Source organism: Volvox carteri (genome assembly GCF_000143455.1).
Source record: "Volvox carteri f. nagariensis unplaced genomic scaffold VOLCAscaffold_4, whole genome shotgun sequence".
Lineage (NCBI taxonomy): Eukaryota > Viridiplantae > Chlorophyta > Chlorophyceae > Chlamydomonadales > Volvocaceae > Volvox > Volvox carteri.
The window spans coordinates 1,333,758-1,346,279 of NW_003307547.1; the positions used below are offsets into that span (position 1 = coordinate 1,333,758).

Consider the following 12,522-nt stretch of genomic DNA (forward strand, 5'->3'; position numbering starts at 1 on the left):
AAACACACATGCCGTACCACCATCGTTCTGTGCACCTAACTGCATTTGTCTCTGTGAGCAGGGCGCGGAGCCACTTTGACTGTCCATAAACGTCGTGAGCACGCGAAGGCAAAGTTATATATATGTACACTGTCGGCACCATCAACACCATCGGCACCATCGGCACCATCAACACCACTGCATTGCACTTCGCTCAAATCGCTGGCTTCACTGACTTCAAGAGCGGCAACTGCGGCATGCCTATCCTTGTCTTCTGTATTATCTAATTCTTTTCTAAGTGTTTTTGGGGCATTGCGTCTGCGGAGTTTTGCTTTGGTAAAGAATGAACGAATGCCCCGTTGACCTAAGTTGAATGCAACAGCGGGCCGTCTCATGGTGATATTATCAAATATCTTATATATAGATAGTGTATAAGCTCCAAATGGTCAGCTATAAGTGTGCAGAAGGCATTTGCGGCGACTTATGGCCGAAGTAATGAACCAGCACGGCCACTGACCCAACGATTCCATTTCTTCCAGGCTCAGACCCCCATTTATTCCCAAAAAGTAATATATTACAAAAAAACACTGCTTCACAGTCGTTCTGGCCGCTATATAGCTCACCTGGGCGAAGAAGTTGCACATGAGCTCGTCGTGGTTTGACACGACCTCGCCCTTGAGGTACACGGACTGTTGGCTCCGTACGATGCCAATGAACTCGCAAGGGATAACGCGGCCCTGGTGAATCAGCTGGTAGAACGAGTGCTGGCCGTTGGTGCCGGGCTCGCCTGCGGAAGGCGCGTCGACATAAAGCAAGACAATTAAACCATGGATCACATCAAACTCGACGCGCAGGCGGCGCCTGAGGGCCAACCTCGAGTCCATTAACAAGCTCCCCAGCACACTCGCCAATCCACGTGTGCAAAAATGTAAAAAAAAACTAAAACATAGAACACGATTGTCACCCATTCGCATTTCCTGTTGCGGCTCAACTGCGTCCGTGCTGCTGGCTGCTCACCGAAGTCAATCTCGCCAGTCTCGAACGGCAGGCGAACACCGTTGATGTCCACGCCCTTGCCGTTGGACTCCATGTCCACCTGCTGAATGTGCGGGGCCAGCTTGGACAGCGCCTGTCGGGACGAGGACAACGCATGGGAGAAAGCTATGTTAATGTCCCTGCCCTCAATTCCAGGTCTGCACGTGCAGCAGGTTACGCTCAACGCCACCTTAATCGACCTGTTCCAAGCCAACAGGCATGGTCCCGCCATGGGTTTCTCCTTTTCCACATTTCAAAGCGGTCCTAGTGTCAGTTCGTAGTGCTTTGTACTTGGCTGCCAAGCTTCCATATCGCGCCCACCTGACAGTAAGGCAGGATGGCCTTGGCGCCGTAGCCCAGGAAGGACACGTTCCAGACGGACAGCAGGCCAATCAAGACCGGCAGGTTGTCCTGGTATGGCAGGTTCTTGAAGTGCTCATCCATGTTGTTCGCACCAGCCAGGAACTCCTGTGGTTGGGAGCCCAAATGAGAGCGCCTTGATAAAAAGTCAAGCGGCTGCCGTTTCATATGATGCGACAGGCATAGATTCTGAAACAAACAAACAGGCTATGCTGAGGAAACGCTGGGGAACCAACGTTGCCATTACCAGCTTAGTCGCACACCAGTGGCAGTGTATGCAACAGGGCTGAGCCACAACGAAATCGCTAGATCGCAAGGGTGAAGGCAAAGCCCAATGAGGGGAGGTTTCACTGACCACCTGTTATCCGGCGCACACGAACAGCATTTTCATCGCGTCACGTTATTTCTACATAACGACGCATAACACCTGCGTCCTCGTAAGAACAGCTTCTATAGCGCTACCCACCCAATACATATGGAACCACGGCCACTACTACCCCTTCACCGTTGCAGCCAATGCTCACCTGCATGATGTCGAAGCCGTACTGCAGAGACAGCGGCAGCATGCCCACAGCTGAGCAAACTGAGTAGCGTCCGCCGACCCAGTCCCAGAAGCCGAAGGCATTGTCGGGGTCGATCCCAAACCTACGTTTTGCCAAAACAGGCAACAGCATGCATTACTTGAAGACATCCCAATGAAACGCGCAGGAGTCAACGGTATCGGGAGAAAGGCGTGCATCGCGGCGCACGCGAGCAGCAATTCCGGTGCATCATAGCGGCGCATCATGAATGCAAAGCAGCTCACGGCAAAATGCGCAAGACGACTTACTCCTTCACTAGCTTGGTATTGGTAGAGACAGCGACCATGTGCTTGGCGACCGCGTCAGGACCTGCAAATGCCGTGAAGTTCCAGTAACACGCCTTGAGATCACAAGTGAATCTGTACACCGAAAGCTCCCAAGACCATTCAGGCACATGCCTTATAACCGACATCATGATGGCAGCACGTCACTCCGTTACCATGCATCAATGAGCCAGAGCCCTGACCCAATAACCAAATTTAACGAAACCAATCGGCTTTAGGTCCCCAAAAGCAACATCAGCGCGCTCTTCTGCCAATACCATTTCAGGCATCTCATTTGCGCGTCCCCTAAACATAAAGCGAGCTTAAATACTTACCCAAGCGCTCAATGAGCCAGCTGCGAACGGTGCGCGCGTTCAGCATGGTCTCCGCCGTGGTAAAGGTCTTGGAAATGACCACTACCAAGGTCTCCTCGGGGTCCAGGCCATCCAGAGCGCGCGCCACGTCAATGGGATCCACGTTCGCGAGGAAGCGCAGTGTGCGGTCGCGGCTGGCGCGCATGGCGTTCGGCTCCGTCCTGTGTGGACATGCATGTTGCAGCATGAAGACTGAGTGTGGGCAGTGATGCTAACGGTTTTCCTGGCGGCCATGGCAGCTTCTAGAACTCGGACCCAAATCGAATGCGCGGCATCCTGCGACCAAGTCTGAGTGCAACCCCGCACTCATAATGTGCACATTCCTGAGGAAATTTCGTGTGCACCGGAGATCCCATGTCTTGACATGTTTGCAACCAAGCGGGAGGCTGGCCACCTGGTATCCAAGCGTACCTCAGAGCGGTGTGGACGAAGAGGGGACCCAGGAAGGAGCCGCCAATGCCAATAGCAACCACCTTCTTGAGCGGCTTGCCCGTCACGCCCACCCACTCGCCGTTGCGGACCTTATCCGAGAAGGCCTTGATCTTGTCCAGAACCTCCCAGACGTCCGGCACCACATTGCGGCCATCAACCATGATTTTCTGTAAGGGAGGATGCCGTAGAAAAATCGCCGCAAACATCATAGAGAATCATCAGTAGACAGCTTCTATGAAAAAAATGCCGAAAGGCAGGAATACGGGAGGTGAGGACACAGCCGTCCCGGCATAATCCACTTCCAGCGCCGGAATGCTTAAGCCAGCACCGGTAAATAGCAGCTCCATACAGATACCCCACGGACTCATACGGCGGTAGGTGGGTGGGTTCACCTGCGTACCGCACGGCGGTACATGGCGCCAGACGAACACCCGAGGTCGACTTCTAGGATAGATGGAAGCTCTTGTTTACGAAGGGTACACGTTGCCTGAAACATGATCTGCATTTGTGATTGTCTCGTACATTCTCCTTCAACTCTGCTTTATGTTTCCTGCCTATTGTTCATCTGCCCATCTATTTTGTAACCCATTCGTTGGCTTCCGTGGCAGTGTACAAGTATTTATATGCTCTCGATAGAGTACATCCCTAAGTGCCTCCCACGAACTCCGCCCGGGTCAGTTGCGAACAATATCTAGACCGCCCACCTGGTTGCGGTGTGCACGGGTGGCCACATGCAGGACGGCGCGGTCCTCGGTACTGTTGATGTGTTCACCGTTGAACATGGCATTGATCTTGCCACGCAGATCGCTCTGCTCGGCAAGCTCGTACAACAGCTACAGAGCATACAGGCAGAGGGACACGGGGGTAGTTGGATGCAAACTTAGCCACCTCTTGCGGGCTACGTCAGCTGTGTACTGATAAGGACAACCAAACCATTCTAACTCGCACATATGCTGACGCGAAGTTTGAACTTTGACCGTGCAACAAGAAGGCCATGAACCTTAGGGCAAGCAGGGCAAAATGGAGGAAGCCCGCTTGGGCTGTAGTGCTTACTTCGAGCGTGCGCTGCGTCACACGCTGACGCGTGAAGTCGCAGTAAATGCCCTCCGATTCCTTGATGAGGGCCATGCACCGCGCCTCGTCGTGCAGCAGGTCCCGAAGATGACTGCGAAAAAGAAAGCGCGCAAACATCAACGGCCCAAGGTCAGCAGTAGCAAAACATAGAGAACCCGCAAGAAGCGCTCTTATCCTAGTCAGTAAGCAAAACGTGATGGACGACCATCCCAAGCAGGATGGAATGACTGAGGCGCATTGAAGACCGACACCAGCGGAGAACGAAGGCTTCCGCAACAGGCAGCCCCAGTGCGTCGCTAGTTGCGACGTCCATCATCATTACAGATCATTATCGATATCCATAACATATAGACTATCGAAGCAGACGCAGGGGCAATTCATATGGCAATGCCATGAAACGTGATCATGCAGTCCGTCGCGAGCCGCTGTTAGGTAACCCACGTTTTCTCTATGTCGCCTACATGCTCCTTGAGAGCCTGCCAAGCAGGCAGCTCATTCACCAGGGATCCTTTCTTCTGTGCCTGTGCCTACGAACAACACGGGCTCCCATCAGTGAGCTCTAGGGTTCACCGCAAGACACAGCTTTTCCAGTAAGTTAGCAACATGGCAACGATCAATAACAAGCGGTTTCTAAGCATTGGTTGCCGACGGCAACCACGACCAATGTGCATTTTGCAAAGATAAAACACATGATACGTAAGAAGCAGAACTTACGTGAAGCATTTTAGCAACCGAAGCAACAACGTTGCGGTGTGCAGAAGACGACCTGCATCGCGAAATCGTGGGTGATAAGCCAAGGACTGCGTGACCATCAGTACCATGACCAGTCAAGATAGCCGTGCGATGGTCTTTACATCCGCTATAACCCAGAGGAGAAGCAAAAGATTACACCATGCTGTACAGCTGCTGGAGCACCTCCCACTTACTCCGGGATGACAACCGAACCGCTTGGGCCCCTCCCGACAGGAAGAGGGCGGATACCAATGCGTGGGGCAACTCTGGAAAGGAACGGCACGCCTACTGTCAGGTGATTCTGAGATGCGGTATGATGCTTTAAGGACTTCATGGCGGGTAAGGGTCGGATAAGGTCTATGTTGGACGCCGGGCCCGTCCCTCTCAATGCCCTTGATATGTGTAATAATACACCTATGACTTGATTGACACCTGGGAAGGTAGTGCTTTAAGGCCCGTTCGATAAGGTACTGCACAGCCATACAGCACGGACCATCTTGAGATTACGATAAGTTGCATCGTGTCCCATCCAGTCTCAATAACGACTGGTTTAAACGAAGATAATACTTACTTTCTTAATAGAAAGCGACACACAGCCGTGACCATCGGACAGTTCATCATACCCTTCAGCAAAGACGCGACGCTGCTTTTCCAACTTGCCGCAACACTCAAGAATTGGGATTGCCTCAGGTAAAAACACGCCTCAAGGAGCCGGGGGACTCGCACTGCGGTATGGGTTCAGGGATGGCAGATGCATGGTCACGTTTTACAGGGCCGGCTGCGCACTGATTTCCAGGCAGAAATGGTTAGTCGGGTTTTTGGCTGCGGCAAGGCGGTCCAAACCCAGCCCGCTAGGGTTTCGATGAATCCTGATGTGGGGTAAATTTACCAGCTCGCCAAGTTCTCAAAATTTTACGCTAACGAACGTCCATGAGTCGCTGAAGTCCGAAGCCGGTCGTCCGAACCCGATACGTTTCGATCGGGCGTACACGCAACCAAACAGACTGCCGGACCATCTCAGCCTGGACACCAGTGCGCAGCCGACCCTGAGAAACGTAACCGGGCATCTGCCATCCTCTCACCCACATAGCAGTGTGAGTCCCCCGGCTTCTTGATGCGTGTTTTGCCACGTTTCACGCGCGGGTGGTTGTCTAAGTCAACGCTGCCAGGGCTGGGGTAGAAGCGGCTTGTGCAGCACTGCCAACACAACTATTGTTCAATAGAGGGGTCCCTAGTTCGCGGGTGCCTTTTCTTAGCGGCAGAAGCGTTGAGCAGGTTTCAGGTCGATGACGGTTCACAAGTTCGCTCAGGTCACGCCACAGCCAAAGTCTCGCATCTGTGGCCTTGCCTTACAGCCTGAAGCAACTCACACAAGGCACAGGGATTGGGCTGGCTCGCGTGCACTGGCACCATATCGTGAAAGAGCAAAAGCGCGGTGAGATCGATCAATGGACGCGAAAGGGCCGGTGCTTGATTTACACCATCACACCCAGCTTCGTAACGCAGCCGTGGGCGGGCCTAGCATGCGAACTTGTCCAACCTCGATGTAAAAGCTGTCCACTCTCTCGCGCTCTATGAGCCCTTCCATTACTTAACTACGGGGTCGGATGGAACTCAGACAAGGGCCGTAATGACTCTGCTTGAGGACAACACTGCTTAAATTTCTAGTTAAACGTTTTTAGTTTCTTTGGAAGGCCTGACATCCATATTCCGGGAGGGCAGGCAGCAAGCCGCACAACGCGTTAGATCCGCCCGTAGAGGCATATAATCCCGCCTTTCCGCCTGGTCGTCGCCTGGTCGTCACTACTTGGTGCCTCCCCATGGCTGGCCGTGCACATCAACCGGCTTCTCCAGCTTTCTCAGCTGAGGAACGGACCAGGGATACTCTCGCACCAAGGCCCATTCCACGGGCCGCCCAAAATTCTTCTGCAGGAGCCCAGGCCACCAGGCAACAGACGGTCAGGGAGAGCCGGGGATTCCCCGGCCACGAAGGTGCTTGGGCCAAACGTTCATGAGAGGACTTCAAGGGGCAAATGTGGGGGCACCTGTGCAGGCAGGCCAAAGGCCGGCTACATGGTTTGGTGGTTGAATCATACCCTATTCGTGGTTAGGAGGACAATCATGCCAGACTGCTCAGGTACGCGGTAAGTATCGCAATTATGTCCCTAACCTAGCTTGTGGCGTCCAGGCTCTTGCGCCTCTGGCTCGTATGGGCTCGCTGCACCTCTCCGGGTGACACAACCGAGGTTCAACATATACACACACAGACACACTATTACTAGCTCCGACGCCCGTGTAGCCCAGGTAATGACAGGTAATCGTTCAGGCCTCGGTGCTACTAATTACCGTCCATCGGCGTCCCCTACCTGTGACTTGCTTCCTTTCTTCAGTTGGTCATTCCGTCAGTACATCAAGCCTACTGACACAAGTATAAGCGTACCTTGAAGCCATCGGTGAAGGCCCGCTGCGCCTCCTTAAACTCCGGAGTGGAAAAGCTCAGACGTGGGTCCGCATCCTTGGTCATGTCTTGCAGCTACACAGCCAAACGGGCAAAGCATGGTGGGGACGCTAAGGCTCGGGGAGAAAGGGTATTTTCGCGGCTCCGTCCGCGGCTTCAGGCAGGTCTGGTTAAATTCAATCCAATGGTGGCGGGCAAAAGACCCCTCGCCAGCCACACCATGTTGGCATTGCCAAACAGCCAACCCAGCCACACCACAGTGGTTGGGGCGCCTCCCGACACAAAAACCTAAACAACGCCCATTCTGTTTCAGAACAATCTCTTCTCAGTATACGGCACGACAGCCAGATAAGAACAATGCAGCAGTCACGATGGAAACAATGGTTTCGGTCCACTGAAATGTACCCTGAGTGCCGTCCTGCAATGCACGTTTCCTTCCCACGTGTAACCCTATCCATGCAGCCTGCAGGGTTCCCGCACGTACGTACGCGCCGCCCTGGCTCAACTGCCGTGTCCACCAGTCCACATGCATGCCTTTGGGGACCTTGTTGCATTAAAGGGCCTTAGGGAGTTTGAAATGATAATGTCCACACCGATTCCAGCACCACCGCGGCACAGCAGCCAACACCAGGGTGAAGGGTGCATGCCAACACCACATTGCGCTTCAACCACAGCCGAACCCAATCCAGCCCACAGCCCATCAGCGAAACAGTCAAGCCAACCTTCTTCAGCTGGGAGCGCATCTCAGACAGCAGCTCCTGTTGCTCCCGGTCTCCGGGGTCAGCGCGCCGTTCGAAGCCCTCCTGCAAGGCCCCCCACATATGATAAAAAAACGATTCAAAAGGAGGAAGCGCTTTTTCACGCCATGCCATGCCATGCCATGCCACGCCATACCACGCCCTGCATGCTCCACAGAAGATGGGCTGGCCTTCACGGTCGGCATGGGGCCAGAGCCTGGAACAGTCGACCTGGCCTTCCCGAAGAGGCTTTCCTCCCTTTGCTGTTCCGTAGCCCACCTACCAGGCTCTCCATGGTGCAGTGCGAGAGCACCTAAGGTACCGTAGATCTTGTGAGCCTTGTACGGAGTAAGGCACGCTCAGGTCGCCCTATTTTCGCCTGAAAGAACGAAGTGCTGTGCAATTGAACGTCGAAGATGCCGTGCGTTGCTTCCTTAGAGCTAATGATCTAAAGAGGATTACAAGGAGGTGGAGGAGGAGGAGGAGGAGGACAAGCAGGACGATGGTAGTACTGTCGATTTGTCCGACGTTTTTACGCGCCGTTGGCCGCCCCAACTGAAAGCCGGCCGCAGGGGTGACATACGGTAGGTCCCACCGGCCGCTAGCCAGCTGGAACGATCCGAGAGGATCCGAAAAAGCCCTCCGGCCGCAGTTTTGTGGTACGACCCTACCTGGCGTGCATCGATGTATCGATTTGGATTATCCGAGGAAATCAGGGTTATCATAGGACAACAAATCGATGACGGCTGAGATGACAGAATGGAACAGGTTGCGGTTGTTACGGCAGTGGACCCCGATGGCGAGGGTAGTGGGGTCGAGAGCAGCGCTCAAGGAGCGCCTCCCGCACAACACCGTGGGCCTTATTCAACCAGAGCTCGGCCAGGCCGCAGTAATTTCACTGGACCAAAAAACTTCAGTTCGTAAGCTTAAATATAAAATATTGGGCTCAGACGATAGGTCTCAGGAGAGCAATGAGCCAGTGCCCACCTGCCGCCTTTGGGCGCGGTGGGGAGACCAAATATGAGTAAGTTCCGCTAAGGTGGGACGCACTTCCGCTGCCCACTGACAAATGTACTATCAAAGACTTTCAATAATGGAAATTGTATTCTCTGGTTCGGCCCTTATAACTTCGTAAGGTCCATAATGAAGTACAATAGCGATCGATCTCGACCCGCAAGCACCAAACGCAAGTACGCAAGCAACAGGATAAATCATTGAAATATTTTCCCGTTCCAAGAACTACACAATGATTATTCCCAATGAAGATGAAGCTGAGCATGAACTGAGTACCAATGTCAATATATTCTGAAGCAAACACAAGCGTGCTGGGCTTATTTAGGGAGCACGGTGTACGCAGAAGTACCACCGCTGCAAACCCTGACCCGCAAGTGCCGCGCCGACCCCAAAGGTAGCACTTGCAGCAGAAGAGGACATTTATCCAGAAGATTCTCTGTGTGCGTCGCTGTGTGGGCTTGAAGGCATGGTAGGAAGCGACCCCTGGGTCAGCAGCCGAACTACGGATCTCGACGCGCCCTTTTGCATACGGGCTTTTATTATTAGCACTAAGCCATGTGCGAAAGTCTGATCCTGGTGCTAGGTGCTCTGTGTGCATCGCTGGGTGGGCTCGACCCGAAGCGCCACCATAAATCTGTATCACAATTGCAATACCTTGTCCTGGTCCTCACCAAATTGCATGGCACCAAAAAAAATTCCAGATACCATTTTCAAGCCCTTGCGAAAAACTGAAGCACCAATATATCATGGAAGTACGGTAAACGGTTTTGAGATCGCTGAATGGCTATAATTGGAGATGATGTGGGAAGATGGCTACGGCGAAATTGATTATGTTCTTACAGGGTGGTACAGCTTCACCAGTGGCCTCCTTCCCGAGGCAGTTCCCTGCTATCCCCTGCTAGAGGGGCACCCTAAGCCATTCACCCCATCCGACTTCAGAGTGTACTCTTTGAGTTCGGCAACTCACCACCAGCATCCAACCAAATCTAGCGAATCAACGGTGCCACAACTTAGTTCCAGGCCAGCTCGCAAGCTGCTAATATCACGTCTTGTACCGTCCATAAGATGGGGGACCACCTCCCATTTCATCACCAGAGGGATTGGCAGGTGGATTCGAACCCGAACACTCCAGGAGCAGAAGTCAGACCTAGGTTGTTTTTTTTCAACCGCTAGCATGTACGGCTAGTGCTGTGAGTTGGTTCCCTGTCCCCCTTGCAATGATTGCATCCTAACCAGGGCGCCGATCATAGGCCAACCTAAAAAAATGTGAGACCTACAGGCCGGTAAAGATGGTGATACACCACCACCGCTACTGTCGTCGCCCTTCTTTGGGGAATCGGCGAATGCAGTGCTCGGTAGTCGCACTTTTGCACCCCGCGGGCCCGGGTACAGAATGGGCGGCTGCGTGCTTACCGCCCTTACACAGATGTATGCATACTCTAGGATCAAAGACAGCACCAATCTGGAGCCCACTGTAACAACCACACACACGAAACAAAATTTTGACCGCAAACTGTAAACCTAGCATTTCGAAAGCCTCCGAAACTTCAGTTCATCTTCCCCCATGGATGAGTCTTAGGGCAGGTCCCGGAATCTCGTTGCACTGTGAAGCTGCAACAATACACCTCAATACAGGATGTCATGTCGGTAAAAACGTTTGGCTCCAAGGTCTCAATGAGGAAAGAGGTGACGCCCATCCTGCACCCCATCAGGCTGGTCCGCACACACCGCCTTATGGCCCATGTATTGGCGTCCCTATGGCCCATGCAATCAGGTTTCATGTGCTGAGACAAACGAACCCCCGGCAATCCCAGCCAGGTCTGGGCGCGCTGCCTCAAGCGCCATCGTGCGCCGCTGCTATCCTCCAACGCACGTCTGCATCACGCCACCACTAGTCCTTAATTCACTCCGCCACGCGAAGGTCTATTGACCCCATGCTTCCCACAGTCCTAAGCGCACCCCATGATGCCTAAACAAAATGATAAATGGGCCTTTGCCTGCACTCCGACAAACAACCATCCGACAAACGACCTTACGTGCAACAGCTAAAAGCTTCCCATACCCCAAATGTCGTTAAAAAGCTTTAGCCCCAACGAAAACCGTTTGCCACAGTCCTGCAGAAGGATCTTGATGGCACCTCGGCAAATGTATGATGTTGTTACAGGGTGGTATAGCTTCACCAGCGGCCCCCATTCCCGAGGCAGTTCCCTGCTCTCCCCTGCTAGAGGGGCACCCTAATCCATCCGGGTTGCACCGCCAGCATCCAACCAAATCTAGCGGATCAACGGCGCCACAACTTAGTTCCTGGTCAGCTCGCAAATTGCTATAATCACGTCCTACACCGTCCACAAGATGGGGGCCCACCTCCCAATTCAACACCCCTCACACAACGAGAAGTCGGCAGGCGGATTTGGACCCGGAACCTCCGGGAGCAGAAGTCAGGCCTTAACTTCTGCCAGCCACCTGCCTAATGTATGTATGTATGTATGTAGGGTATGTATGTATGTAGGGTACGCAGTCCGGTAATGCGAACATGCGTTCACCAAAAAGGATAGGATAGCGCGGCTACGTGTTCAGCTTCACGATGTCGTAGTTGAGCTTAGTCGCAATTGTAACCCAAACCTGTGGTATGTTTGAAGGGAGGTAAGTCCGGGAGGGAAATGCGGGCCTCTTCATACAAGGGCCATGAGGCGGCTCAAGGGGCAGTCGAAGGCCCTAGCCGAAGCAACAGACATCCCAAGACGCATAATGGAAAATTATTACACTAGTAGTGGAGCTATCCGCACTCGGCATTCCGCATTTGTAACTTCTCGTTACCTGAGTTGGCAGCATGAGGAACGCGGCGGCAGGGCTGACGGGATGGAAGGCTGCAGCTGTGGCCGCAATGCTTGTCCAAAAGGCATACATCCAGGGAAGGCTGCCTTTCAGCTGCCGCTGGCCGAAAAACACCACTGGGGAATACAAAGTCACCAGGTCGACCCGGGCAGGAAGCAGCAAACTTTGATCACGCGCGCGGTGGGCAGGAAGCCTGTTCAACGATGAGGAGGTTAAAGGACAAAGCGTAAAATGAATATGCGGAGGACCGTGCTTGCGCTGTGACACACGGCTCTGTACGGTGCTGTAACCGGGGCTCCGAATCGACCCACGGGTCGGTGAGGTGAGATGGAAATGAGTTAAGAAGGCACTGCATGTTGGACGTTAACAACGCGGGCCAGGTTCGCCGCCATAGCAGCTGGCGCCAAAGCGGACGCAGGACTGAGCAAATATGTATTCATCGCAGCATAACAAGGCCCCCAAACCCAAGAATAACCAACGCACACACTCCACTCGCTTTCTCTGGGAACGCCGGCCGCCCGCCCGTCCACAAACCTTAGCAGTTTAAGCAGCTCCCTCCCTCACCGCTCCCGCTCCCTCCCTCACCACTCCCTCCCTCACCACTCCCTCCCTCACCGCTCCCTCCCTCACTGCCCCCTCCCTCACCGC

The 12,522-nt window shown here is 53.6% G+C and overlaps 3 protein-coding genes across 3 annotated transcripts in view; all 3 read right to left on the reverse strand.

The window, feature by feature from the left end:
* Positions 1-4,821, reverse strand: part of VOLCADRAFT_103185 (uncharacterized protein) — a gene marked incomplete at its 5' end in the record, with an annotated part of 7,373 nt that extends 2,552 nt beyond the window's left edge. Inside the window, 11 exons of the mRNA XM_002946894.1 lie at positions 603-766; positions 997-1,108; positions 1,336-1,482; positions 1,899-2,019; positions 2,204-2,264; positions 2,554-2,753; positions 3,004-3,191; positions 3,729-3,857; positions 4,078-4,189; positions 4,540-4,625; positions 4,813-4,821. Of these exons, the coding sequence (XP_002946940.1) occupies positions 603-766; positions 997-1,108; positions 1,336-1,482; positions 1,899-2,019; positions 2,204-2,264; positions 2,554-2,753; positions 3,004-3,191; positions 3,729-3,857; positions 4,078-4,189; positions 4,540-4,625; positions 4,813-4,821 (1,329 nt within the window). The remainder of the gene's footprint in view (positions 1-602; positions 767-996; positions 1,109-1,335; positions 1,483-1,898; positions 2,020-2,203; positions 2,265-2,553; positions 2,754-3,003; positions 3,192-3,728; positions 3,858-4,077; positions 4,190-4,539; positions 4,626-4,812) is intronic.
* A 1,812-nt stretch (positions 4,822-6,633) lies between these two features.
* VOLCADRAFT_87047 (uncharacterized protein) lies at positions 6,634-8,109 on the reverse strand (the record flags this gene model as incomplete). Its single annotated transcript, XM_002946895.1, has 3 exons — positions 6,634-6,756; positions 7,271-7,363; positions 8,011-8,109. The coding sequence occupies 3 exons, from the start codon at positions 8,107-8,109 to the stop codon at positions 6,634-6,636; spliced, it is 315 nt and encodes a 104-aa protein (XP_002946941.1).
* A 3,495-nt stretch (positions 8,110-11,604) lies between these two features.
* VOLCADRAFT_87048 (uncharacterized protein) overlaps positions 11,605-12,522 on the reverse strand; it is a gene marked incomplete at both ends in the record, with an annotated part of 2,205 nt that continues 1,287 nt past the window's right edge. Inside the window, 2 exons of the mRNA XM_002946896.1 lie at positions 11,605-11,661; positions 11,857-11,912. Coding sequence (XP_002946942.1) covers positions 11,605-11,661; positions 11,857-11,912 — 113 coding nt within the window. The remainder of the gene's footprint in view (positions 11,662-11,856; positions 11,913-12,522) is intronic.